Source organism: Oreochromis aureus, linkage group 7, assembly GCF_013358895.1.
Source record: "Oreochromis aureus strain Israel breed Guangdong linkage group 7, ZZ_aureus, whole genome shotgun sequence".
In the NCBI taxonomy this organism is placed as follows: Eukaryota; Metazoa; Chordata; class Actinopteri; order Cichliformes; family Cichlidae; genus Oreochromis; species Oreochromis aureus.
This window is the reverse complement of record NC_052948.1, coordinates 8,634,673-8,661,735: the sequence shown is the minus strand read 5'-3', so window position 1 is coordinate 8,661,735 and position 27,063 is coordinate 8,634,673. Positions and strand designations below refer to the sequence as shown.

General features: G+C 41.0%; 4 protein-coding genes across 7 annotated transcripts; 3 read left to right on the top strand and 1 right to left on the bottom strand.

Moving 5' to 3' along the window:
* Positions 1–23: 23 nt before the first annotated feature.
* On the bottom strand, positions 24–14,281 carry fbxl13 (F-box and leucine-rich repeat protein 13). Its single transcript, XM_031737207.2, has 17 exons — positions 14,179–14,281; positions 13,812–13,966; positions 13,178–13,266; positions 11,425–11,520; positions 11,183–11,318; positions 6,688–6,740; positions 6,337–6,437; positions 5,677–5,806; positions 5,144–5,242; positions 4,906–5,026; positions 3,196–3,358; positions 2,999–3,118; positions 2,759–2,882; positions 2,579–2,659; positions 2,131–2,265; positions 1,862–2,025; positions 24–1,778 (listed from the first exon to the last, which is right to left on the bottom strand). Exons 2-17 carry the CDS (start codon positions 13,906–13,908, stop codon positions 1,664–1,666), a joined length of 1,824 nt encoding a protein of 607 aa, XP_031593067.2. The 5' UTR covers positions 13,909–13,966; positions 14,179–14,281; the 3' UTR covers positions 24–1,663.
* On the top strand, positions 5,598–11,073 carry LOC116318256 (leucine-rich repeat-containing protein 17-like). The gene is made up of 7 exons (XM_031737208.2): positions 5,598–5,736; positions 8,077–8,279; positions 8,362–8,844; positions 8,925–9,139; positions 9,776–9,931; positions 10,389–10,530; positions 10,619–11,073. Exons 2-7 carry the CDS (start codon positions 8,155–8,157, stop codon positions 10,902–10,904), a joined length of 1,407 nt encoding a protein of 468 aa, XP_031593068.1. The 5' UTR covers positions 5,598–5,736; positions 8,077–8,154; the 3' UTR covers positions 10,905–11,073.
* LOC116318331 lies at positions 13,750–19,500 on the top strand. 4 transcript variants are annotated; one of them, XM_039615433.1, is made up of 5 exons: positions 13,750–13,855; positions 14,465–14,508; positions 14,581–14,636; positions 14,705–16,665; positions 18,415–19,500. In XM_039615433.1, exons 2-4 carry the CDS (start codon positions 14,492–14,494, stop codon positions 16,606–16,608), a joined length of 1,977 nt encoding a protein of 658 aa, XP_039471367.1. In that variant the 5' UTR covers positions 13,750–13,855; positions 14,465–14,491; the 3' UTR covers positions 16,609–16,665; positions 18,415–19,500. The 4 variants fall into 4 exon arrangements, with proteins under 4 accessions (XP_039471367.1, XP_039471365.1, XP_031593175.1 ...); XM_039615431.1 differs by lacking the exon at positions 13,750–13,855 and adding an exon at positions 14,279–14,355; XM_031737315.2 differs by lacking the exon at positions 13,750–13,855 and having other exon boundaries at positions 14,362–14,508.
* Positions 19,501–19,680: 180 nt separating this feature from the next.
* On the top strand, positions 19,681–26,101 carry armc10 (armadillo repeat containing 10). The gene is made up of 6 exons (XM_031737328.2): positions 19,681–20,443; positions 20,663–20,808; positions 20,898–21,032; positions 23,597–23,773; positions 23,906–23,977; positions 24,178–26,101. Exons 1-6 carry the CDS (start codon positions 20,200–20,202, stop codon positions 24,427–24,429), a joined length of 1,026 nt encoding a protein of 341 aa, XP_031593188.1. The 5' UTR covers positions 19,681–20,199; the 3' UTR covers positions 24,430–26,101.
* Positions 26,102–27,063: the final 962 nt, after the last annotated feature.

Below are 27,063 nucleotides of genomic sequence, written 5' to 3'. Positions count from 1 at the left end.
AACATAAAATTGTAAATATCTTGAATATTATAAACAGAATCTGGAGAAATCTGTTGTGCAAAGGACAAGGCCAAAAATTCATACTGGCTGCGTGTGGTCTTTGGGCTCTTGAATAGCACCGCATTAAAAACAGACACTATTCTGTCATGAAAATCAGTAGGTGGGCTCAGGAGCCCTTCCAGAAACAGGTCATAGTTTGCAGTGCCATCCAAAAATGCAGGTTAAAGCTCTATCGTGAACATAATACAGAAATCCCACAGTCTTCTTTGGACTAAAGCCCATCAAACATGGACTGAGGCAAAGTGAAAAACTGTTCTGTGGTCAGACAAATTTAAATTTGGAATGGTTTTTAAAAACTTTTGGATGCCATATCCTCTGAACTAAAGAGAGGATCAACCATCTGGCTTGTTGTCAGTGCTCAGTTCAAAATCCTGCATCTTTAACAGTATAAGGGTTCATTAGTGACTAATGGCAGCTCACACACGGAAAAGTACCGTCAGCGCTGAAAGATACATACAGGTTTTTAGAGCAACATGCACCGCCATTCATTTTCAGGAAGAACTACAAATTTCAGTAAGATAAGTTCTGCATCTATTAGAACAGCATGACTTCATAGTAGAAAAGTGCTGAACTGGCCTAAAGTCCAGACTTTTCACAGATTAAAAACATTTGGTGCATCATCATCATCATCGTCGTCGTCAGACCCAGCAGTGCCGAGCAGCCAGAAGCCTTTATCAGTCAAGAATGAGACAACATTCCTCTCCCAGACGTCCAGCAGCTGGTCTCCTCAGTTCTGAGACATTAACAGACTGTTGTTAAAAGAGGAGATGCTACACAGTGGTAAAAATGGCACTCTGTCAAATATGAGATGCTTTTCTGCCATTAAATTCAAATTGAGTATTGACTCTATAGTGTGGTCCACTCCAAATCTCTTTGGAGTTGTGTCAGGAAAGATATCTGGTATTTAAAATAAATCAGATGGGAATAAGGGAGCAGTAGAAAAAAGCTTCACCATCTATGGGATATAATGCACATCACCCAAAAGTGGAACAGTAAACTTCTAAAGCAGGGGTCTCAAACTTGCAGCCCACATCACCCCTACTTCACGTTTACAGTTTTGCTATACAATATTTGAAATTTAAAAAAACAAACAAAACACTACATTTTTGGAAATATTTGTGGGTGTTTTCTTGTTTTGCTTTTGTACTACTTGAAGACTAAATTGGCCCTCCAAAGAGATGACAGTGCCAGCAGTGGCTCATTTAAGTTTGAGACCCCTGTTCTAAAGATTATGTTGAGTCATTTCTGAATTTGAAACAAACTTTGAATTCAGTCATTGCAGACCAGTGATGGCCGGCTACATCAAGTCCATGAGAAACTGTGCATATAAATATGATTTCCAGTGAGAAAAAGTTGCTATATTATTAAGAGATAAACAATAAAAGGACTACAAACTGGCTCCTGAAGTAAACTAGTACACCACTTCAACTGTGCTGTTGGAAACCAATGAAATGTGTTAGCAAAGCAGGTAAAACTTTGTGTTGTAGGCTTCTATCCCGACAGGTACAGACCAGAAAGCCCACACAGGTAAAACTGTTTATTTCCTCCATGGACTTGTCCAGTTGTCATTACTGATTACTGCTTTGCCACTCTTCATGGATCATCACTTGGTGGGTTTTGTGACCGGATGCCCCATGTTGTATCCAAACCAGTATGGAGGGGTGTCGCTGCTGTGCTCCCAGTATGTCACACGTGGCTGAAGTTTTGAGGCAGCTGCCCTGAGGAAACACACCTTCATCGATCGGTTAAAGTTTTGGGCAGGAGTTTAGCTTTGCTAAGAACTTTTAAGAGCATGCCGTACCTCGAGATGCGGCTGCAGCAGGCCATCGTGATGGAACTGAGTGGAGGACAAATTCTTTCCAAGTACCGAAGTGTGAGATCTGTGAGAAGAACACAGCCACTCACATCAAGCTCTCGCAAGTACTGAGATCCACTTGTCAGATACTGCACTGCCATATCGGTCATCTGAGGCAGGGTGAGAAAATAAAAAAATGGCATGAAATGACAAGAAGAAAGACAGTTCCTTCAACTGGATAACATTAAATGCCTTAGTAATGTGCGTATTTATACCTTAAAACAGCCGACCATCCGCAGTGCGACTAGGCCTCTGCAGTAAAACGAAAAGGCTCTGACGGCTGCATCAGACAGAGCCACACAATGAGAGATATCAACATGTTCCAGGTCTGTCACATTCTTGCACAGCTTCTGCTCATTGTGAGAAACAAAGAAAACGAGAGATGTGTGATGAAGTGTTACTGATTAGAAAATAAATGAGGACTAAACATGGAGGAAATTGGAAATCATTTCTTCAATGGTGTTTCTATTCGCTTGTTGAAAGCAGAAGATTCATTGAAATAGCTGTGAAAAAAGAGAAGGGTTTCATTTTGTAAAACCATTTGTCCAGGAAACAGTTTGGATACAAATGTAATTCCCATCAGTTGTCAATGTTACAAAACAAAGAGAGAGGAAGAAAACTTGGACGCTGAACAGTTGGCTGAAATTCCAGATAAATATGCACCTTAATTCCAGCGTCTGTGACAGAGAAGCACTTGGCAATAACCAATTTTCTCAAGGGAATTCCCTCAAGAGTGGCCAGTCCCTAAAAATGCAAATACACAAGTTACAGGCTGTTCTTCAAATTCCTGAAATTCAAATTTTCAGGAATGCGTGAAAACAAGAGCAAACATGCTAACAGTACCTCATCCTGGATGTTGCAGCCGCTGAGGTCAAGTGAGCAGAGGGAGGTCCAACCCAGCCACTCCACAGCCGAGTCCGTCAGCCTCTCGCAGTAACTCAGATTGAGATGATGAAGTTTACACAACCTAACAAGTTGGAAAAACAGCAAACAAAAGCTGCGTTATGATAGTATTTAGGTTTGGTTCTGGGTAAATAATCATGAAAAAAACTGTTATATAATCAGAGGTCTAACTGTGTGTACCTTTGTGCAATCCTCATGACAGAGATGTCGGTGATGTGACTGCAGTGACTGACATTCAGTTCTTGCAGTTCATTCGCTGAGCAGCCTTTAGTCAAATACTGCACCCCAACATCAGTCACCCTGAAACACATTATTTAAAGAAATGTAAAGAAAAGTTATGAAAAGTGAGACTTCGGTCATCACAAACAAGCACACACCTGTTGCAATACGAGATGTTAAGATATCGCAGATGTTGGAGGGAGGCTACAGATTTCAGGCTTGCGTCAGTCATCCTGGGGCATTCTGCAGCATGGAGCCTGCGGAGACCTTGTGAGCTTCTGCACAGGGCGTTCCAGCTGAAGTCTGTGAGCTGGTAGTTGCCTAACGCACAAATGGTAAATGGTAAATGGACTGATTCTTATATAGCGCTTTTCTACTCTCCCGGAGTACTCAAAGCGCTCACAAGCATTGTGTACAACACACTGGAGAATAACTGGAGCAGTATTAAATCTCTTCACACAATGGGCAAATAATTATTTGATCCCCTGCTGAAATTTTAAGTTTGCTCACTTAAAAAAAATGAACAGCCTCTAGTTTTTATTGTAGTTCCATTTTAATGGAAAAAGACAGAAATCAACCAAAACACATTACATAAAAGTTATAAATTGATTTGGATGTCATTGAGTGAAATGATTATTTCCACTCCAAGCAAAACACGACTTAGTACTTGGTGGAGAAACCTGTGTTGGCAGGCACAGGTTTGTCACCAGGTTAGGACACATGTCAGGAGAGATTTTGGCCGACTCCGCCTCAGTTTGTTGGCCTCTGCTTGGGCACTTCAAGCTTTAAGTCCCTTCATAGATCTTCTCTAGGATTGAGGTCTGAAGACTGACTAGGCCACTCCATGACCTTTGCCATGCTTCAATGTTCTGACCGAGGGAAGGAGGTTCTTCCCAAGTTTTTACAGTACATGGCCCCATCCATTGGCCCCTCAGTGAGGTGAATTGTCCTGTACCAGTATCAGAAAAAAACAGTCCCAATGGATAATGTTTCCAAGTCCATGTTTGACTATCAGGATGGTATTTTTTGGGTCATACTCAGTATTCAAACATAACGGGTTGAGTTAATGCCATAAAGCTTGATTATATTTTCATCTGACCACGGGACTTTCTCCCAAGCCTTCTCCGAATCATTTAGATGTTCACCGGCAAACTTACATGTGACTTCTTGAGCAGGGGGACCATGTGGGTTCAATCCATTATGGCATAGTCTATTGCCAAGCTGATTAACAAGCTCCCCCTTGTAGTTTTGTGCTGATCCACCACCTTTCTCATGATCATCCTCACCCCATGAGGCAACATCTTGTATGGAGCTCCAGATCAAGGACGAGTGATGATCATTTTATACTTCTTCTATTTCTGAATAATTGCACTAATAGTTGTCACCTTCTCACCAAGCTTCTTGCTGATGGTCTTGTACCTCATTTCAACCTTTCCCAGGATCTTGCCCCTGATGTCCTGTGGAAGCTCTTTGGTCACGTCTATGATGGTGGAAAGGTTGGAATGGATGAAACTGATTATGTGGACAGGTGTGCTTTGTACATATAATGAGTTGAGATCTGGAGTATCTTTGTTTGACTGACTGAAATCTGTGTGCAACTTGGGCACACAACCAATCTGTGGAATCATGAATTCTTCAAATACTTGTTTCACTCAATGGCATTTAAATCAATTTGTAACTTTGATGTAATGTGTTTTTTCTGGATTTTTCCTTGATATTCTGAGTCTCCTTTTAAATGAAACTACCATAAAATTTAGAGACCGATCATTTCTTTATAAGCCGCAAACTTACAAATACAGCAGGGGATCAAATAATTATTTCCCCCACTGTACGTGTATTGAAATGAAGACTGTGGGATGTGATCGCACCCTCTATGCTGAGAGACTTCAGTTTGACTGCTTCAGCAACAGCTTTGAAAGTGATATCGGAAAGATGCGGTGCATCCAGCAGAGAAATAGCAAGCAAGCAGTGACATCTGGTAAGGAGGGCCTGTTAGAGAAGAGCAACATGGGGTTAAGGGTGTGGGTACAAAGAATTATGCACTACGTGACAAGACACATTAATGTGCCATGATTTAAGAGCAAAATGTGTAATTTGTACACTCACCAGGACACAGCTATCTGAGAGCGTGAGCATGTCGTTGACCACAATCTCTTCAAGTGCAGGACATCCAGCAGAAATATATCTGAACCCATTCACGGTCAACTAGGAGGAGAGGGGAAAATTTGTGTCTATTTCATAATCTTAATCAGTACTCCTGGATTCACTTTTCCTCATTCGCAGAATTTTCAGGGCCCCATAAAACTATACATCTGGAAGCAAACTAATATGCATTCCCAGAAGAGTGTCTTTCATGTTGCAGTACGTGGGTTACGTTACAGTGTACACATGCTGAGTGGGTGGGCCAACCCAAACCTCTGCTTGGACCCAGCTGCCTTTTCCTCTCCCTGAACTTCATATATCTGCTCATTCGCTCTGAGCTCTCACCGAGTGCAAACCCCAGCAACGCCAGGAACAAGAGAGAACACGTGCAAACAGACGAGTGACCGGATTTGTTCAAGACGGACTGAGGAGGTCAAAAGCCATTTGCTGTTTTCAGCTGAATTTGAGTGGAGCAGCTGAAAGAAACATTAACTGACCTGGGTGCAGCCGGACAAGTTGAGGTGGATGAGACTGTGGCAGCCCTTCCCTGTGGTCAGGTACAGAAAACCTTCGTCTGTGAATCTATCGCAGTAGGCCAGACTCAGATACTGAAGGCTCAGGCAGTTTCTGTTAGATGTAAGAAATGATGAAGGCAAATTATTTATGTTAATGAGCCTTGCACAGATCATAGCTGGTTGTTTGGTTGTTTGTTTTTAGCACAAAAAAAGTAACATTTGAAAAGAAAGCCTTGGCATAAAAAAGGAACATGTCATTTTGAATTAAAGGTGAGCATCCTCACATTATTCTGTGGGAAAACGTGAATCAGACAGCATTGCATAATACTACAAGCTGTGAGAGAGCAACCCCATCATGGAAACGTGGAAATCGATCACCCTGTCATACAATTATACAGTGTAGCATCTGTTTCTCTAAATCATTTTGCTGGCACAGACCGCATTCATTTCTGACATGAAATACAAGCCAGCTGTGGGCTTCAACTGGACAAACAGACACGTAGATAATTCTGGAACCCGAGGGGCGGGATGCCAACTGAAAGAAACATTATGCACACTGATACACCGTTTGTAGCATCTATTAAATCTATTCTGGTGACAAAGTCTAAATCACTGATGGTTTTACCACAAATGGAGACCTACCTGGACAGCTGTTGTAGAGTTTTATTTGTTAAAAGGGTGCAAGAAAGGTTCAAGTAGAGCAGGCAGGGACAGCCCTCCAAAATTCTCTGGACCATCATATCCTACAAAAGGAGAGATTGAAAGGTTACTTCCCATCCAACCAGGAAGGATCCTGAATCTATGTGTGGAAAACTGACCATCGCCTGTTTATTTATCGGTAAATGAAACCAATTAGAATCAGGGTTTTGTCAAGGTTTAGAAAGTCAAAGTTAAACTTTAGAAAACTGTAAATGTACTAAAAACGTGTACATATAAAAGCAAGATGCATTTTTCTGTAGCTTTAAGATGTTCACTGTTAACATGCTCACTTACTGTAACATTAAGGCACTCAGACACATTGAGCTCCTGCAGGTTTCTGCATTCACCTGCAATAAAACAGTAACCAGTATAGAACAGATACATGTTTACTTGTACTATGCTGAATATTTTTTTTTTAAATACTTTATGACTGTATCTTAATGAATGAACAAGTATTGTCATAGTAATCCACTGTATTTTAAAGCTGTACATACACCAATCAGGAATAACATTTTGACCACCTGCCTAATATTGTGTTGGTTGCTGTCAAAACAGCCCTGACCATCGAGGCACGGACTACCAGACCCCTGAAGGTGTTTCTGTGGTATCAGACACCAAGATGTTAGCAACAAATCCTTTAAGTCCTGTAAGTTGTGAGTTGGGGGATCTGTGGATTTGACTTGTTTGTTCAGCACATCCCACAGATGTTCAATTAGATTGAGATTTGGGGAATTTGGAGACCAAGACAACAACTTAAACTCATTGTTGTGCTCTTCAAAAAGTTCCTGAATCATTTTTGCTTTGTGACAGGGTGCATTATCCTGCTGAAAGAGCACAGCCATCAGGGAGTACCATTTCCATGAAAGGGTGTACATGGTCTGCAGCAATACTTAGGTAGGTGGTACATGTCAAAGTAATATTGACATGGATGGCAGGACCAAAGGTTTCCCAGCAGAACATTGCCCAAAACATCACCCTGCCTCCACCAGCTTGACTTCTTCCTACAGTGCGTCCTGGTGCCAGGTGTTCTCCAAGTAAGCGACACACTTGCACTTAGCCAACCATGTGATTTATAAGAAAACATGATTCACCAGACGAGAACACCTTCTTCCATTGCTCCATGGTCCAGTTTTGATACTCATGTACCCCTTGTTGGTGACTAGTTTATTTTTGAGCAGCCCCATATGGAACAAACTGCGATGGACTGTGTATTCTGACACTTTTCTATCAGGACCAACGCTAACTTTTTTGGCAGTTTGAGCTGAAGTAGCTCGTCTGCTGGATTGGACCACACAGACCACCCTTCGCTCCCCACAAGGATCAGTGAGCCTCGGCCTCCCATGTTCGTTCCTTGAACCACTTTTGATAGGTACTGACCACTGAAGACCAGGAACACCCCACAAGCTGCAGTTTTGGAGATGTTCTGGCCATCATAATTTGGCCCTTGTCAACCTCATTCAGAAACTCACACTTGCTTGTTTTTCCTGCTTCTAACACCAACTTTGAGGACAAAATGTTCACTCGCTCCCTAACATAGAAATAAGTGTTATTCACTTCACCTGTGAGTGGTCATAATGTTATAACAGATTGGTGTGTTACCTCTCACTTCTGTAGGGATGACAGCTCCTGTGTACAATCAACAATAACAAATTTGCCCTTTGACCTGTTGTTTCCGTTTCCCAGTTTGAAAACTTTCATCAGAAACTGATTTGACTCCAGTTCATCTTGCTGAAAAGACAACCCCCCCCCGCAGGGTTCAGGATGCGTGCGATCCCCCCTCTCCTCTTATTCTGCCTTTTCCTCCTGCTGCTCCCATCCATTGAGATGAAAAAACCAGGAAAGGGCAGAGGCCTCAAAGGAGCAAGGCACAAACTCACACGGGACAGGTATGGATTACTCTTACATTTAATTTAATTTCTGCAGCCCATTTTTCACTGATTAATCAGCTGTTTGTGTTTGAATCGTCAGGGCCAGGGCAAGAGGTCCTCGCCGACACAGCAGGTCAGGCCCGTCAGGTCTTGTGTCACCCAACTGTTTAGAGTCAACAGAATCTGGGCAGGTCTTTGTAGACTGCCAAGACCGACGTCTCTCTTCTATTCCCACCGCAAACACCTGGTCCAACAAACCCAAGCACCTCCTTCTAGCCCGCAACCGAATTAAAGTCCTTCATGATGGTGCCTTCCTCGGATACGAGAATTTAGATAGTCTGGACCTGCAGCAGAACCAGATCTCTCTGGTGGAGGATGGGGCCTTCCAGGGTCTGACAAAGCTTACCACCCTGCTGCTTCAGCACAACCGCCTCCAAACACTTAGTGAGGAGGCTCTCATCCCCATGCCAAACCTTGGCTACTTGCGTTTATATGATAACCCCTGGAACTGTTTCTGCCCAATAGATAGTCTTGTACGCACTCTTCAGGTGCCGAGCAACCGTAATCTAGGAAACCACGCCAGGTAAGTGATTCCAACAAAACTCAATATGTAGTGTGCACTTTTTAAGTCATTACTGAGTGTCCGAATGTCTCCTCTGCTAGGTGTGCCGAGCCCATCTGGTTAAAAAACATGAAGTTGAAGCACGTTGATCCTGAGTTACTCTGTAAAGAACCAGACCCAGCCAACAACCAACAGAATGATGAAATGGGTTACACGGGCGTTTTAGAGCCCAGTTCAATTCGAAGCAAACCAGATGCTACTACAGTCTGCTACACCTACCATTACCCCCAAATACGGATGGACTGCAGTAACCGAGGCAAGCTCTCTGCACTCTACCCTCCTCTCCTCTGAGCCATTTTCTGAGAGGTTTATCACATGTGTTTTTGTTATGTAAGAGAGGGGTTAGGAAAAATACCTGCGACTGTCAGAGAGCGCGTATGCTCATGATTAAATATTGCTGTTGCTTGGCTGGGATGACTAAACAACTCACTCAAAGAATTTTCACAGCCTGATATAAAACAAGCAACATGCACGTGTGGTTTTGCAAATGTGTGCTTTCTTAACCTCTTATATTATCACTTTATAGGAGTTTGTCACCTTATAAATTTGAAAAGAAAGCCAACATCTGGCTTTTTTATGAGAACAGGCCTATTAAAAATAGAAAACCATTTGTAGTGCGTCCAAAAAAGGACTAAATCAGATGTACTACTATCATCCTGCTGGCCCGAAGCCTGGATTTTAGTGTTTAACTCATTTTCTGGATAGAAACAGAACTCCAATTTGTCTCTGCGCTACAGTTTAGTTACTAATCATCCAGTAGTGGAACTTGTGCTGATTTCTTGGAGCACTCTTGGGTTTGACCAATTTGAATTGAATGCATGAAAAATTCACGTAGCATGTAACATGAACTGAACATGTAGATAAAGCTTTTTCTGCATTTATTTATGCTCAGGTTTAACTGAGGTGCCCTCAGGTATCCCCGACAACGTTGTCCACATCAACCTGTCGCATAATTCGATCAGTCACCTCAAAGCTAGAGACTTTCATGCCGCGAAGAGTCTCCGAACCCTTAATCTCAGCAATAACAACATGGAGCACCTGGACAAAGGTAAGCATGCTATTATTACCTATTTTATAATAATCAGAGAATACAACAGCATGTACGGTGTTCAGTAGGTTTCTATCCACATGCACAACTCCAAATTTGTATACGCCACTTTCTTAATGTGATGGATACCATATGGATATGCAAAGTCAAAAGGTTAAGAACAGTTATACAACTCCTGCCGCCTTCTGTTTCCCATTTTGTGTTTTCAGAGACAGTGGGCGTTCTGCCATCGTTCTGTATACTGTAAAAATTTAATTTATGGTGGGGAAAGCTTAGAGGGTTGAAGACAAAGTGATCAGTGTGGTGAAGTTATTCAGACACACACTGGAGACAGGCTGAGCATTTATATTAAAGTTTGACTGCACTGCTTTTGCTCTTCATATATTTATACTGAGAGAGTCAAGAAGCTAACGGAGGCTGTGCCCATGCACCTCTGCTTTCTCTCTCTCACTCTCAGGTTCCCTGACTGGGCTTTTGCATCTCCAGGAGCTGGACTTGTCAAACAACCAACTGAAGTTTGTCCAGTATGGGGTTCTTGAAGATCTCTATTTCCTGTTACATTTAAAACTGGAAGGAAACCTCTGGGTGTGTGACTACAGGTGGGTCCCTCTGCTCAAATTTTTATAAGCATCTTTTTTCAAAGTTAAATGCTGATGAGTTAACTAAAAACTCCCTGCCTTTTTTCAGCATTCAGTACATGGTTTACTGGCTAAGTCTCCATCCAGGAGTGAGTCCTTCAGGCCTGGTGTGCCACTCTCCTCTGGAATACGCTGGGGAGAGCGTGGAGGAGTACGTGAAAGCTTACAACAGAGAGTGTCCAAAGGACAGACAGCAAAGCAGGCCAGATCAAGACCAGACAGACCCCGAGCTCTGGAACACACTGATGGAAGCACAGGGAGAGCTGGAGGAGGAGGAGCTGGAGCCGAGCGCCTTGAGGGTGCCGCAGAAATACCAGATCATCAGATTGTCCTGACTCAAGTTAAAATATGAACCTTAAAGGCTGTTTGTTTTGTCTTCATTAACCTGTTCTGTAATTTGTAAAGCAAAAAGTCTGCATCAGATGAAAAAACTATTTTTTTGTTGCTTTTATGTGTTATCCGTGTTGTGTTTTTAATTCAAATATATAAAGATAGACATTTTGATTAGTTTGACTCATTATTACGGTTATAATAATAATAATCATAATGCAAATTGCATTGATCATTGTACACCTGCATATAAAACACCTTAAATCCAGCAAAGAAGACTTACTGACAAATCTCAGGCTAGGCCACTGCAAGGAGGTGCAGCCACGCAGGTTAAGATGGGTCACAAATAAGCGGTAACTCTGCAGAATTTTCTTCACTGTGCCATCTGTTATCCAGTCTTTGGCCACAGATAGGTTGATCTAGTACGAGCAACAATTAGGGGACATTCAGACTCTTGCTATTTAAAGTAAAACCATTTTAACAGCATCATAAATTAATCACAAGAAGTAATCTCTAAATGCAGACCTGACTCCACAACACGCCAGACTGGATGATAGATTTCCATGTGCAGCATACTTCAGCACAGTTTAGCAGTTCTTGTAATTCTAAGTACTGAAAGATCTGAGGATTAAAATCACAAATCATCTTTTTTTTTTATTACATGGAAAAACAGCAGACAAATGGCACTTGACTTTTCTCTGAATACTTAAAGGGAGTTACAGTAAAACTCTGGTTTATCGTGTTGTTGCCATGAGGTGATGAAATATTACAGTTAGATTTCTAAACTTTAACCAAACATTGAAGCATATTTAAAATAAAAACAATATTTTTGATAATACACAAATGTGGACATAGGATTTAGACACCATTTTTTGTATAAATACAACTTCCTCGCTTTCTGTTTGATGTTATTGGCCCTCTGACAGGGTCTGCTGGCACCTCTGCCCATATTTGTGGCTGCAGATGTGAACAAGCACCCAAAGCCAAACATAGTCATGCTGAAACACTGTTCATCGACCGAGGACAGAAGCAAATTCCACACAAACAGATGCTTCAACTGGTGAGTGGAGTCAGTGTTGGCGAGTGGCTATATTATATATATATATATGCATACATGGACTCACAGGTCAGTTTATTAGGTACACCTTGCTTATACCCCTTTTTGCCTACAAGATATCCTTAATGGTGTAAATGTCTCATTTCGTTACATCCCAAAAGATGCTGCACAGTGGACTCATCTCAAACTGGTTTCATGAACATGATGATGTGAACTTTGTGTGTTGTCCTATTGGAAGCAGCTATCAAAAGATGGGTACACTGTGGTCATACAGGGACAGTGAGCAACAATACCCAGGTAGGCTGTGGCGTTTAAACTGTGCTGATTTAGTACAGAGAGTGTACCAAGCAGAAGCAGCAGCCCGAGCAGTCAGTGTTGCAGAATAAATTGAGACTCAGAGCAGCCAATGGCTGTGCAAATTGTAGCCTCTGATCCCTATTGCCAGCTTACAGATGTGGCACCTGATCGTCTGCTGCAAGGATCCATGTGTTGTGCATTCAGAGATGCTTTTCTGCTTAACTTGGTTTTGATGAGTGGTTGTTTGAGATACTCCTGCCTTCCCATCAGCTCAAAACAGTCTGGCCAGTCTCCTCTGACCTCTGGCATGAACAAAACATTTTCTTTTCCCCCACAGAGAACTGCCACACACTAGATATTTTCTCTTCTTTGGACCTTTTGCTGTAAACCTTAGAGATGATTGCGTGGGAAAATTGCAGTGCATGAGCAGTTCATGAAATGCTCAGACTATCCTGTGTGGCACCATAAACATACCAGTCATTTAAATGGCCTTTCTTCCCCAGTCTGATGCTCGGTTTGAATTTTAGCCCTGACCACGTCTACATGTCTAAATGCACTGAGTTGCTGCCATGCGAGATATTTGCATTAACAGACAGTTGAACATGTGTACCTAATGAAGTGGCCTGTAAGTGTATATACACACGCACACTCTGGTATGTATTTAGATTAAAGGAAAATGATCTGCAAGTGACTTTAATCAAATACCCCCAAAGAGAGTGGACTGTATGTTTACAGTGGAGTCTATTTAAAGAGTTATGTAACTGATATCTGAGCTCATCGCTGACTGCTCAGAGAACAAGGGGCTGTTGCAGGCTGAAGAAAAAAAAAAAAAAACAGACTAGCCATCATCTTTCTGTGTACAAACTCCAGGCTAAATACAAAGAAAACTGAGACAAGAATGCTGCTCGCTGTAAGAGAATCTACCTTCAGTAAGAGGCTGTTTGGGAGCACAGAGAGTGCATCACATCCTTTTTCACTCTGCTGATGCTTGTTGTCCATTTCAGTAAATCCCACTTGTAACATCAGGGGAAAATTCATACACACACACACACACACACACACACACACACACACACACACACACACACACAAAAGATAAAAAGTGTTAATTCAGTTTTGAAGTAGTCTCCTGTCCCTTTCAAGTCCTATCTTTACACCATGGAGCAGTGATACACTTAAGGCTGAGGCATCTAGCTTTTAAAGGGGCCTCCAGTTTCTCAGTGAGAGCTGGAGTGTTCATTCATTTTAACTTAGGAAAATATACATTTCTGCACAAAAGTATTGACTCCAACCAACCAATCCAATCAATCATAAATCCAAAGATAATTTTGGTTTATGACAACTGAGTTAAGAATATAAGTAAAAAGGTGCACAGGGACAAAATGAGTCATGGCAGTGGGAGGATACAACATGGGAGCATGACTTTTAGTCTGGCAAATTTCTTAACCTCAGTGAGTGTTTTCTCTGGCTTTGTACAGGAGGGAGCGAGAAAAAAAAAACAGCCAACAGACCTCAGTATAAATTCTTCAGGAAAAAAACCCCTAAAATGTTGACCTACCAGCTTTCATCCTCTTGTGTAATTTGACCCAGCTCAACAGTTTGGTAAGTGCAACCTGCCGGCATTTCCTCTCAAAATGCTTTTTTGTCAAGTCCATCTGCAGAGTCAACTCCAGGGTATCTCTCTTGCTCTGTGCAATGAACCTCTTCCACTTCCTGTCACCCAACAAGAAACAGCTCATCATTAATTCAGCAAACAGGGAGGCAGGCTGTCAGGAGCCAGGCTTAACTGACAAAGGATGGGAATCAAGTAACAAAAAAATAATAATTTATCTAATTTATAAAACAGTTTATTATGATTATAAAGCTAAAGCTGGACTGACAAAGACTGACCGAGTGAAACAGAGCACCCTGATAACTTTACCTACTTATTACTTATTAACAGTGAGAGAAAGTCTTTAGATTCTCTGAAGCTGAGTTACTGTTTCACAGTAAAAATGCAACCAGATCAAATTCACCGTGCACCACCAGTTTGAGGACCTGCAAGAACTAACTCAGCAGCAGCTGCTTTCAATAACTTCGATTGCAATCAGTGGAAGCAGAATGTGAGAAAGTTTTGTGTCCCCTCTGACATCTTTCCTGCCACTGTGGCTTCACTCAGAGCATGAGTGATTATTTTGCTGGTTTGTAGCTTTAATCATTATTCTGCTGCAGGTAGAGTCTGTGGTTGAGCTCAACCTCATGGCTCGTTCATTCAGGTAAATAAAATGTCATTTTATTCTCAGTTCTTTTATATTTTTAGTATTTTAGTCTCTTTTTTTTCTTTTCAGGCTCTCCTGGCTTTGCACTCTGTTGTGGAGCTGCTTGTGCTTTCCTCCTGAAGAAGGTAAGAATTTCAGTACTTTTATTTGCATAACCGACCACAAGTTTAATGTGATGTTTCTTTCCTGATAGGTTACAGTAGTGCACATGGCTACTATCTCTATGAGAGCCCGCAAACCTCTAGCAGATTTCATTCTGGACAGTCTTTGAATACAAACAATGAGAATGTTGGACGGCAAAGCTTTGTTTCCCGTCAGCCAGAAGCATTTACTTATGATAAAGGACAGGATGCTACCCCTGAGATGAAGCAAAGCCAGCCTGATAAGTTTCACGGGGCCTCTTCTGCTCCTCTTATAGAGCAAAATGAGCAGTCTGGTTATCACCATCCCTTTGACCTTTTAGTGAGGGGAAACACGCAGGAGCCTGTGAAGGGTGTCGCTTTCCCCACAATGAGTCATTTAAAGGAGTTTATAGAAAACATGAAGCATTCCTTCTTAGTACCAGGAAGTGACTTGAGTAGACATTTTGAAACTGCACGGGAAAAAATGAAAACTCTCGGAACATCCATGGACTATAGACCATCTCCTGAAAAAGGAGGCACTGCCTCTGGTGACAGCAAGAAAAATAACGATCGGATTGAAGAAGATGCCAACTACCAAATGCCAAATAAACTCCTCTCTTTCCCTGATCCTGTCGACTCCTCTGCAAGTCTCATTTCTTCCAGTGTTTATGACAACCAAAAATTTAGGCCGGGCACCACTTTCTACCCACACGATCATTTAGCAGCCACAGGTCTTGCTTCAAGAAATTTGGCACACGGTTTTCCCTGGGGAAACAATGACTTATCTGTGAGTGTGGATTCAGAACAATACAAACCACCAAAAAAAACAAAATTTCCCTCCAGCTCCTTTCACAGGCAGGGTTCTTCCTATAGTGAACATGTGACTGCACCCCCTGTGAACTCTGCAAACAGCCCATCTCAAGATTTCAGCCAGTATTCAAGTGAGACCTCAAATTTAACACCTTATTGGAAGGATATGCTAAATCCAGTACATGTCTCTCAAAGTAGAGATCCTTTAATGAGGTACTGGAGACCACCCAGTGGCTTTGAACTCACTAAAGACTTCCACAGAGCAAGTCAAACTGATGTCCCATCTGCAAAAATCCTACCATCTGTATATTCCTATGGTAAAAAGCATCACCCCTCCATGCAGCATTATTGGCCCAAATACAAGACAAGAATAGGTGCTTCAGTCCAGGCACGTCAACCTACTGAGAGCAAAGAGTTGAGGACTGTAAAATATGCTCCCAACGTCCACTGGCCTCCATCAAGTGGTTCTGTCTCTTTAAGCTTTAATGACCCCTTACCCCAGTGGAGAAGAGGTCACATGGGTTATCAAAGCAGCCCACAATACCCGCAAATTCCTCATTATAAGCAAAAACAGATGGACAGAGCTCACTGGATGTTTACCGCCAAACCCTTGAATTTTGTTCCCGGATACCAGAAAGTCAGTGCTGTTCCCTTCGTCCTAAATGCCCATGCAAAACATGAGAATTCAAACCTCTACAATCAAAAACTCCTATCTACCTTTCAGAAACCGCATTACAATAGATTGAGAAATCCACCCCAGAGTGGGCTCGCATCTTATGGAGTAAGAAACACACTGGGCTCATTTTCTAAACCACAGAGGCAAACTGTGAGGTCTGAACGTTTACAGCCTTTCATGCAACCAAACAGGCACATGCCTCGAGCCAGTGTGAGTAGACGGCCCAGACACTTGGCCAACTGGCCTTCTGAACAGCAGCCTAAACCTACAGGTTTGATGCCTAAGTGTGTTATTAAGAGGAACACAAAAAGCCTTCCTCCTCAAGAGTCCCGTAACACATCTCCATCATCTCTAAATCCATACGTTAAATCTAAAAACCGCTTCACACGGGCCGTAGCATATCTGTCAAAGGTCTGTTTCACACCCCGTATGGTGCAAGGGAAGAATAATAACAATCAGTGGAGACTGGTAAGAAGATGGCGTGAATGAAAGGACATGACAAGTCAGTGTGCAGGACCGGGAAGAATGATGAACATGTTTTTGAAGGTATGAAAACCAAAATGTTGTAGTATTTTTGTCTGTGAACACATCTTCTGTCCTGGAAATCTGTCCTTTAAATAGACAACAGAGCATCGCACTACTGAGTAAATACTAAAACTGAGCACTGAAACTGGACCGACCTTATACAACTTACTAATGATTTAAAATTCAATTTAATTTTATTTAGATGGCCACACAACAACATCTGCCTTGAGGTGCTTTACACTGTAACATTAAGACCCTGCAATAATACAGAGAAAACCCCAACAATCAGACGACCACATTTTGAGCGAGCGTTTGGAGACAGTGGAAAGGGAAAAACTCCCTTTAAACAGGAAGAAACCTCCAGCAGAACCGGTCTCAGGGAGGGGTGGCCATCTGCTCCAACTGGGGGTGAGAGAGGGAAGACGGGACAAAAGACACGCTGTGGGAGACAGCCAGAGATAGATAAATAATAATTAAATGCAAAATGGTGTATAAACACAGTGAATGAAGAAGTGCAGCCTAGGCCTGTTGCAGTGCAACTAAGGGAGGATTCAGAGTCACCTGATCAGGCCCTAACTATATGCTTTATCAATAAAGAAAGTTTTAATCCTAATCTTAACAGTAGACGGTGTGTCTGTCTCTTGAATATAAACTCAGAGCTGGCTCCACAGATGAGGGAGCTTTTTATTTACCTGAAGGCTTGATTTCATAAGCATATTGACCACTAATACTAAAACTACTGTTGCAGACTTTCTCTTAGATATTGCAAAGTTTCTCCAGGATCACGTGAGCCGGTTCAGCTTCACAATATAAGACGTTGGATGTAAAATGCATTAAAGTAGTGCAGGTGACTCTGATCGTGAAATCGAGCTTTTAGGTCCACAGAAGCTCTTTTAAGATTTTTTTTATTATTATTATTTATTTATTTTTCATCCAATGAATGCTTTACTTTTCCAATGTCTGGATTTTATTTGCAGGTAACATTACTGACAAGTGGTCTATGTACATAGATGTATTCATAATCTTAATGGCCATTCTTTAAAACCTAAAAACTGGAAAAACTTATAGATTTAATTTAATAGGATTGGTCTTCAGCAGCAAATCCATTTCCTGTTCTTCTACCTACATCGACTATTTCAGTAAGAACCTGAAAGTGTTACAATTTTGACTTGTCTTGATTGCCACATTTGATGGTAGTCCTCATTTTAAATCATCATTGTAAGGATAAAAACAGTTTGCTGGATATATTAGCAGTCCAGAATAAATTCTACAGTCTATATCCATTTAACTTTATGGACAGAAAAGCAGCTGTAACTGTCTTACAGGTTGCATTTATTTTACAGTTGGCTTCATGTTGGAGATGATGTAAATACTGGTGTGAAGATCAGTCTGAACTGACTTTATGGTTCTAAAACAGGATTAAATATTTAAAATGAGTTTTTAAATTCAGGCTGTAGATGGTCTGATTATATTCTGTTTGTAATTTATACTGCAATATGTTCACAGTCAGACATCATTTTTAAACGAAAAATTGATTTCTGAAATGTGTAAATTGATATTGTTTTCCAAAAGCAATCAAGGTAATCTGATTTACAGGAGAACTACAGGTTTTTTGTTTGTTTGTTTTTTAATCCAGATTTGTTCATTTGCTTGCATCTGTATTTGGTTCACATCAGGCTGCAAGTAAATAACGAAACTTAAATGTGGTAAGATTCCTGCTTTATGAGTGGATGATGCTGACTATTTTCTTTTTTGTTTTGTGTTTTAAAGATGAGTCTCCCTCTACGTTAAGATGCATTCATATTCCTCAGTCCAGTGAATACATGGAGGCTCTGCTCTTTGCCTGTTGCCATGGTGAATCTGGTGCTGGAGCTCCGCTGATGATGGCTATTTTTTTACTGCTTAAGCACAGGCTTAACTTGAGCTGAACATATATTCAGCTGATTGAACTTTCTAGAACCACAAACCCAGAGTTTAGCAGCTCAGCATTAATCAACTTGGAGTTTGTTGAACCTGCTTCTAAAACAGATCCTATTAAGGCTGTAGTTGAAGTCTTGCTTTTGAAAGTCACTTTAATGGTAACTTAAGCATCAAGAAAACCTAATTAAAGCCACTTGAAAAGAACATTAGTGGGCAATGTAAACAAGCAACGCATGAGTCATTGTTTGCATGTGCTTGAAACACAATGAAGTGTGGGTGAAAGGGGGCGGAGGAATATGAACATGATCTTCTCTGGACCTCTTCTGGTGGCCTAACATGTCTTCAGGGGTTAGGAGTAAAGGCTAAAATTAAGAGAAAGTGAGCCACCGTGTGTTCGTTTCAAGAAAAACCGGGGGTCTACGTGCCAGTGCACAGACTGGAAATGATTAACTGTACTGCTTCAACATGGCATAAATGAAGCTGTCATTAAAGCCCGTAAAAGTAAAATAAATTGGGATATCATCTTTTACATTCAGCAGGGGGTTGGTGGGGGATGATCTGAACTTGTTCTCCAATGTTTATCATTGGCAGTGAGTCATATATGAAAGGATGGCTTCCTTTTGAAAGTAAAAATGATCAAAATGAATCAGTTTTCTTCACCAGCATATGTTTGCCATCTGACACAAAGGAAAAATCTTAAAGCTTCAGTCTCTGAAATTCTAAAGTCATAAATATGAAAGAGAATTGTTTTACTTTATAAGGCTGGATTATATGCATATGCGACAATGACTTTGATAAATTCGTTGGTGTGTAATCTGAATTTCCGAAACTCAAATGATATTTCAGATTAAAATTACTTATGGACCAGCAAGTAAAAAGCAAAACTGATAGAGTAGAGAGCTGCTTACAAAATCCACATTGTTGAATCTTAGATGCATTGTGCTCTTTGCATAAACGTTATGCTTTTTAAGGTAATGTTATTATTTATTTATTTTTGTATAATTCTGAATTTTTTTTCTATGTTTTTTGGAAATCTTATCTGAGAAAAAGCTACACTCGTGCTCCTTTTATTTTTTCTTTGCCTTTTACTTTACGACTTTTTTAAAGTGTATAATCTCGTTTGACGATCCACCGTTGCCAGGTAACGGATCAAGTAAACCTTAAATCCGGTTAAATGTTGGACAACTAGTGCGCAGCAGAAATTTTTAACGGTAATATACGGAGTCAGATGCGATCTGTTTGCTCGCGATTTTTCAGTTTCTTTCTGGTTATGTTAACGCCTTTTAAAAGCTTCACAAAAACCGTTATAATCAGACAAATTATACCACACTCTTTAATTACATACAAAGCCATATCAGTCACGCAGCGAAAGATTTTGTTTGGCCACCCCAAGCTGGCCTCAATAACGACTCGGATAATTGTTGCCAACTGTGGCTTGTCGGCAAACTTCTCCACTTTTTAGAATAATGAATTTGTTGAAACGGATTTGCGTTGGCTTCATTGTGGTTTCGATGGAGTGTCGTTAGTTTTAGCTAACTAAAAAACTTGACTTGTTCGCAAGTGAGGTAAATGATTTATCCATAACGTGTAGCTTAACGCTAGCAGAGCTTAGCTAAAGACATAGCAGCTAGCAGCATGGGCGATGTAACTCCCAGGTTCGGCAACATGAAGGCTTTGTTAGGATTAGTTGCCGGAGCTGGAGCCTCTTATGGCATATACAAACTTATTAGTTTCAAGAGGAACAAGAAAAATGCCACAGGTGAGAATCTTGGGGTTAAAGGCAGTCAGCAAAGTGAAGTGAAGATACAACCGGGGAGTCTGCTGGCCAGAGTGTCCGGACTGGATGTTATCTGTCCCCGACCAGCAGATACGGCATCAGGTAAAGACCCCCAGAGCCCTTAAAGCTGGACTGTAATCACAGCTGCTATTTAAATCTGAATATTCCAGAAAAATCTTCAAATAATTTTGTTCACTGTTAACTTGTGAATGTTTCATCATCGTCGGACTTGGATAAATTAAAATAAGCTTTCGAATCTAAATGAAAAAAGAAAAGGGTTACAACTGATCCATAGTCTTTATATGTTGTTATGCTTTATAGGGGACATCATCCACCAGTCCCCTGACAACCTGGAGCCACAGCACTTGAAAATGCTCCTGTCCTGTTTGCAGACCAGCAATAATCCCTCAGACAGGTGTCGGATTCTTCTTACATTAGGAAACAGTGCTGCCTTCACTGTGAATCAGGTACAGTAAATTTACTGTATCAGAAATGTATAGATTGGAGCAGTTATTGGTTGACTTTAATGTTGTTTTCTGCTGTATTAATCCCTCAGAATCTAATACGGGAATTTGAAGGGATTCATATCATAGCTGGATTCCTTTCTGATCCTGCACCTGAGGTTAGGGTGCAGACTCTGAATGCTTTAAATAACCTCTGTATGAACATCCAGAACCAGGAACAAATAAAGGTATGTTTGTTGTATATTCATTTTCTTTTAAGATGTGTTTTTTACCATGGATGCGTGTGAATGAGAGAGAGAGGGACCGGTGAAAGGATGAAGATGCAGGGAGCAGAGTTAGTGAATGTGGATGTGTTTAAATACCTGGGCTCAAACATCCAAAGCAACCGACGGCTCATAAGTGAAGTAAGTAATGAGAACGGGTAGTCCCACTGGTTGGGAGTGACCAAGATGGACAGAATTAAATGCATCACAGGGACAACTCAGGTTGAGCAGTTACAAAGTTAGAGAGGTGAGGCTGAGATGGTTTGGGCATGTCTAGAAGAGGGTTGGTGGAAATGGACAAAGGTTGTTGAATATGTAGTTTCAAGGCTGGAGAAAAAGAGAGAAATCACAGAGGAGGTTCAAAGATGTGGTAAAACATATGCAGAGGGTTGGTGTGATCGAGGAGGATGCAAATACACTCTTGTAATGACCCGTATGAGGAACAGCCGAAAGAAGTAGTCATTGGCATGAATGGCAAATGAATGTTGATACCAAAGTAAAGCAATAAATGGTAAGAAAATCCCAATAATAATTTAACTTGTATCCTGTTGTGTTAAATGCGAAGTGAATAATGAATCTAGAATATAAAAAAGTTATTTCCCAAAAAAGATAAGCAAGTCATTAAAGGTGGTCTGTTGTGATTGTTTTTTTTAATGTTCTGTTATACATGGACACAGCAGACACTCTGCTGCCTTTAGAACTGCTTTAATTCTTTATGGTAGAGACTCAACAACGTGTTGGCAACAATTCTCAGAGGTTTTGGGCCATATTGACATGATAGAATTACACATTTGGTGCAGATATGTCAGCTACACATCATAAAGATGCTCTACTAGATTGAAATCTTGCATCTCTGGAGGTCATTTGAGTACAGTGAACTCATTGTCATGTTTAAGAAACCAGTTTGAGAAGATTTGAGCTTTGTGACATGGCACATAATCCTGCTGGAAGTAGAAAGATGGGTACATTGTGATTATCAAACTAGGTAACAATTTTACAGTCTTCTTTTATCCACTCTTGAGACCATACAAATTGCCCATGCAGATTCTCTTCTGCTTACCTTCGATTGTAACAAGTGGTTATTTGAGGTACTGGTTTCTTATCAGACCATTTTCTTATCTGACCATTCTCCTTTGACATCAGCAAGGCATTGCTGATGTCAGTAGCCCAAAGAAGTGCTACTGAGTGGATATTTTATCTTCTTTGGACTATTCTTTATAAGCCCTAGAAATGATTTTTCTGCGCAAAATCCCAGTAAATCAACAGTTTCTGACATACTCAGACATTTTCTCTGGTATCAACATCCATGTCGCATTCAAAGTCACTTGGTCTCCTAAATAACATACTGTTACAATGGTGGATGCTATAATTGAACATAGTCAGAATTTCAAATAATGTGGTCAGAGTATGTAGCAGGTAATCGTTATGATCCAAAGGTTTAGGTTTCAGGTAGCTTTAAAGGCTCCAGACATTTTTTCCTACTCTTGGATCGATTTCAAAGAGGTAGGGGACTTCTTACTCTTTGAGAGAGATACCTTAAGCACACAGCTCTGATTGTGAACACAGAAGCCCCACACAACTGCTGCCCTAACAGAGTTTAAGAATAAAAATGTCGAGTTGGAAAGTAGCATAGGTTTCCTTTACATTTAAAGTAATAATAGTAATACAAAAAGTCTCTGGTTTATCATCCCTTAATCTGTACGATGTTATTATGGATATTTATTTGGATCATTGCTGACAAGCTGACTCATCTTGGTGTGAGTAGCAAAATGGCAAGTGCCTGGCTGCTCCAGTCTGCATGCCACAGCATCCTTGGGCAAGATGCTGATCCCTAAGTTGCTCGATCATTAGCACTTATAGCTCTTTTCCACTAGTACCTCCGCAGCTTGACTTGGTTAAACTCAATGCAGTTTTTAGGGTTTTGCATTAGGTGATAGTACCTGGTACTTTGTTAGCATCTGCTTGGCTGAAGTTCCAAGTGAGCTGAGTCAATCTGAAAATGTGGCGTCAAAAGACTGCATGCCACCGATTGGCCAGTCAATGACATCATTCAACGAGTCATGAGAACGACTCCTTCACAAAAATCGAAACCACGATTTTTTTTTTTTTATAGCCCGGCAACAAGAGTTTTAAAAATGTCCTTTTTGTTGCGTTGTGTTTGTGTCGCATACAAAACATGTCACGAAACTTTTGGCCGTGATGCTGTACATAAGTGGTACTCCATTGTAATGGAAAATGGCCGAGCCAAGTAGGTACAAGTGGGAAAAGAGGCTGTTGATGTAGAAAAGAATGTGTGTGTGTGTGTGTGTGAAGGAGACATGTTGTTTAAAGTGCTTTGAATGCTGAAGCAGAGTAGAAAAGCATTATTACTATGCTCTGTTTAACATTTACGAGGTATTGTTTTCATTTTTGCTTCATTTAGTCATTATTCTCTGTAGCTGTTGGCAGGCAGCTGTTTTGTTTTTTGGGGGAGGTTTTGTTTTTTTTTTGAAGATGTATTTTACTGAAAACTTCACCCTGTCTCTCAGGTTTATGTTCCACAAGTGCTGGAACTCATTGAGATGTCACCAGTGAATTCGGACCTTCAGCTCGGTGCTCTGCGGCTGCTCACAAACCTTTCAGTAACAGACAAACATCAACACTTGCTGAAGGAATCCGTTACTCTTTTACTGTCCCTGCTGGTCGTGAGCAATGAAGCCTTACAGGTTTGTAACTTTTGGGCTTGAGCTCTTTTCACTTCCCATAAACAGATTGTTAAAAGCTATAAGGATGAAATAATCTTTAAATCTTAACATGAATATGTGTGCCATATGTAAAAGCTGCTCTGGTTGTTTCAGGTTCAGACTCTGAAAGTCCTCGTGAATTTGTCATCGAACCCAGATATGATGGATGACATTGTTCAAGCTCAGGTAAGACCAAAAGGAAATTAAAATCCAGCCTTTATCTGACTGTCGTCATGAAAAGGTTTGCATGTTTTTGTCATACGCAGGGACTGAGCAAGCACCGTGCAGCTTAGTGTTAAGAGGCCATCAGAAGAAACAGAATTGCAGTTAGCAGTCTTATTAGAAATTCTATTTCTGTATCCTTTTCTTTGCTTTCTTACCCCCAGGCGCCAGCTTCTGTGGTGCTGCTATTTGATGAACGAACAGCCCCTGCGGTGCTTCTCCGTCTGCTGACCTTTGCAGGGAACCTGAAGGCCTGGAGGCCATCAGCCCAAGTGGCTGATGAACTGAGGCGCAAACAAGATTGCCTCTTCCGGGTCATGCTAGATGAATCCTCCCAGCTCCACGGCAGATTGGTTCAGCTGCTTTCACACCCGGATGGAGAGATCCAGGCCCAGGTGGCCCGTATCTTGACGTAGACCTCCTTCCCTGCATCCCATTATGCTTCCAAAACCACCAACCTTTCACATTTCCCCTCCTAACTTGTATGTAAGTTGCCATTAATCTTAGGCTATGTGTAGCCTAAAGCTTGTCCCCCAACTTGCGTAGCAGCCGAAAACTCCTTTTATCCCTAAACCTCAACCTTCCACGCCATTCAAGTGATTGCGCTCTGCGTCGACCCGACGTATAGTTACATTTCTCGAGAGGTACACATCAGGTTATGTAGAAGTTTGCGCCGTAGGATTAAAATGGGGCTCCAGTTATGACGTAGCTCGGACGCAGAAGTATAATTCACATGTAAGTGTGGATGCACTGCTTACACTCCTTCCATATCGGCAGCGTTCCTTGAATCTGTATTTTCAAACACAGCTACATAATTTGTTCTACTTCACTGGCCACTCTTCCCTCATTTCTAGCGTCTAACACTGCAATTAACTGATGGGCAATAAGGGAGCAGGAAGCAGGAGGAACCCTTTCATTCAGTGGAGTGCAAACAGGCCACCTCTTCCTGTTTTTCCTGCTGCCAGAGACTGTTTTCCTTCTAAAATATCCACAGTGCCCTTTTTTTCTTCTGAGAACTTCCCCTAAGAATAGAAAAAACAAACAAAAATAATCTCTGAAGCTACTTTCCAGGTGAAAATTCTTAATCCAACTCCACTGCCAAAAGTTTTCTAGAGAATGTTTTAGTATGACCTGCAGCATGAACCTGTGCACTGCACCCCCACCCCCCCGCCGTGGTTCAGAGAGACTTTTAGCTGTGTTTTTAGTTTAAGAAGCAGGGTGTTGTGATTCTTAGACAAGCCAAAGTGTATTTAACCTACGGGATTATCACTGAAACTTAGAGGGGTTCAGTGTATCAAGAAGACTTTAAAGTCAAGACACTGACCCACCAGTATTAAGAAGTGCTAGCTGAGTTATGTGAAGCATCTAAGAATGACACCTCTTGGGGAAAACTTTCTTTAATGATGTGCTGACCACAGCTGCCTGAAAGGGTTTGATCCAGGCTGTGTTGGTGTCACTGAATGTCTCTCTCACTCTGTGAACTGGACTCCAAATACCTGCAAATCCCCCTTAGGGAGGAGCTGGAGGAAGTTAGAAGAGGAAAAGGATGTTTGGACTGCTTCGATTGTTCCACAGCCGCTGCAAGTATCACAAATAGCTGTCAGACTGACAAAGCAGTGTCACGTTGATCATCTGAAAGCTGTTTCTCATTTACACACAAAAAAAATCATGGTATTGAATGTTAAATGCAAGCCTTGTTATGTTAAGCTATGCACTGAGAAGACTGATTCACCTGAGAGGTTGAGCGCGCATGAAAAATGTAACTGTGATCCCAGAAGATGACGATAAATGCGAGATTTTTACTGCATGGGTCAGTCCAGGTGTGTTGAAATGCTGCACTTTTTCTGTTTTGTTTTTTTTTTCTTCTTTTTTTAGACACTGATTTTATTGAACCCAAAACTAAATATATCTCAGGTGAATAGGGTTTACCAGACATGTGGAGTAGGTTGATTTACTTGTGACCTGGATTATTATTATTATTATTATTATTATTATTATTATTATCATTATTTATTTAAGCGTTTTGCTTATAAAATGGAACATATGTTTGTCTGTTTGAATGATTCAATAAATACCCAACATGGTAAATACTTTTTTTCCCCGTCCTCTTGTTGTTGTTTTGGATGAAATTTTGAATAAAGAATGTTAAAAAAAAAAATCAGATTGTTCATGCTCAGGCACGAAGGTTGACTGTTTTCATTTTCATCGGTTTGGTAGATCGCAGAAAAATTGCTGTTGCTAAAGTCTTTTAATACACGGAGGAGAAACCTGAAAGCATCGCGTCTCGTCACTCACTGCTTCCCAGGCTTTCAGTGCGTCACTGACCAGACGCTAAAATTGATGCTGTCTGTAAATCTGTCAATGGCCAAGAAACAAAATACGTATTTGTCTTTTTTTATGGTCTCCAGACTAAACATGTAGAAATGGCAGTATCTTTTACGGAGGTAAATGTGCACCAGAGAGCTGGAGCACACAGGATGTGCCCTGACTTCAGCACAGGTTAAAGACTTTTATGGTCTCCACCAACTCTGACTTAAAGTAAATGGAGTGCAAAGTTTGAGATCTCACAACAGACAAGTTAAAAAGTAAAGCATCAGAATAAAATATACACCGCAGACAAAAGATAAAGTCCATACTCCATTTAATCGTTTATACCTGGGGAGGTATTTGAAACTGGCAAGCATGGAGACTAATAGAGATGATGAGTTTAAGTTCAGTAGCTTTGTGACTGCTGATGGTTAGGCTCTAAATGTTGTGGGTGTCTGTAGTGCCTGTGTGTCAGGGAAGAGTGTGAAGTATTATCTAGCAATGGGTCTCAGTGATTAATGACTTTTGGCAAGGGTCTTTATTTGTTAATCAAACATGAATTAAGTGTTCCTGTAACTGTCTGGCTCAGGCGGCATCCACCCAATTGTAGAATTATAGGGATTATTTTATATAACCATCATCTTTGTCATTGCATTAATTATCATTTCATCCAAGCATTTATTGAAGTTGCTGGCATTATGTTATAATTTATATTATAGGGGTTATCCTAATCAAATATTAAC

What these genes read in the sequence shown, in the direction of transcription:
- fbxl13 (XM_031737207.2), bottom strand. Translation starts at nt 13,908, where the DNA reads ATGGACTTGACAAAAAAGCATTTTGAGAGGAAATGCCGGCAGGTTGCA. An exon ending in ACTTGTCCGGCTGCACCCAG is followed by an intron (nt 5,243 to 5,676) that starts GTCAGTTAATGT and finishes CTCTCCTCCTAG; the next exon opens with TTGACCGTGAATGGGTTCAG. An exon ending in TCTCAGATAGCTGTGTCCTG is followed by an intron (nt 5,027 to 5,143) that starts GTGAGTGTACAA and finishes CTTCTCTAACAG; the next exon opens with GCCCTCCTTACCAGATGTCA.
- LOC116318331 (XM_039615433.1), top strand. An exon ending in GTGCTTTCCTCCTGAAGAAG is followed by an intron (nt 14,637 to 14,704) that starts GTAAGAATTTCA and finishes CTTTCCTGATAG; the next exon opens with GTTACAGTAGTGCACATGGC.
- armc10 (XM_031737328.2), top strand. Translation starts at nt 20,200, where the DNA reads ATGGGCGATGTAACTCCCAGGTTCGGCAACATGAAGGCTTTGTTAGGA. An exon ending in TGAGCAATGAAGCCTTACAG is followed by an intron (nt 23,774 to 23,905) that starts GTTTGTAACTTT and finishes TGGTTGTTTCAG; the next exon opens with GTTCAGACTCTGAAAGTCCT. An exon ending in ATGACATTGTTCAAGCTCAG is followed by an intron (nt 23,978 to 24,177) that starts GTAAGACCAAAA and finishes TCTTACCCCCAG; the next exon opens with GCGCCAGCTTCTGTGGTGCT.
- LOC116318256 (XM_031737208.2), top strand. Translation starts at nt 8,155, where the DNA reads ATGCGTGCGATCCCCCCTCTCCTCTTATTCTGCCTTTTCCTCCTGCTG. An exon ending in AATCTAGGAAACCACGCCAG is followed by an intron (nt 8,845 to 8,924) that starts GTAAGTGATTCC and finishes CTCCTCTGCTAG; the next exon opens with GTGTGCCGAGCCCATCTGGT. An exon ending in GATGGACTGCAGTAACCGAG is followed by an intron (nt 9,140 to 9,775) that starts GCAAGCTCTCTG and finishes ATTTATGCTCAG; the next exon opens with GTTTAACTGAGGTGCCCTCA.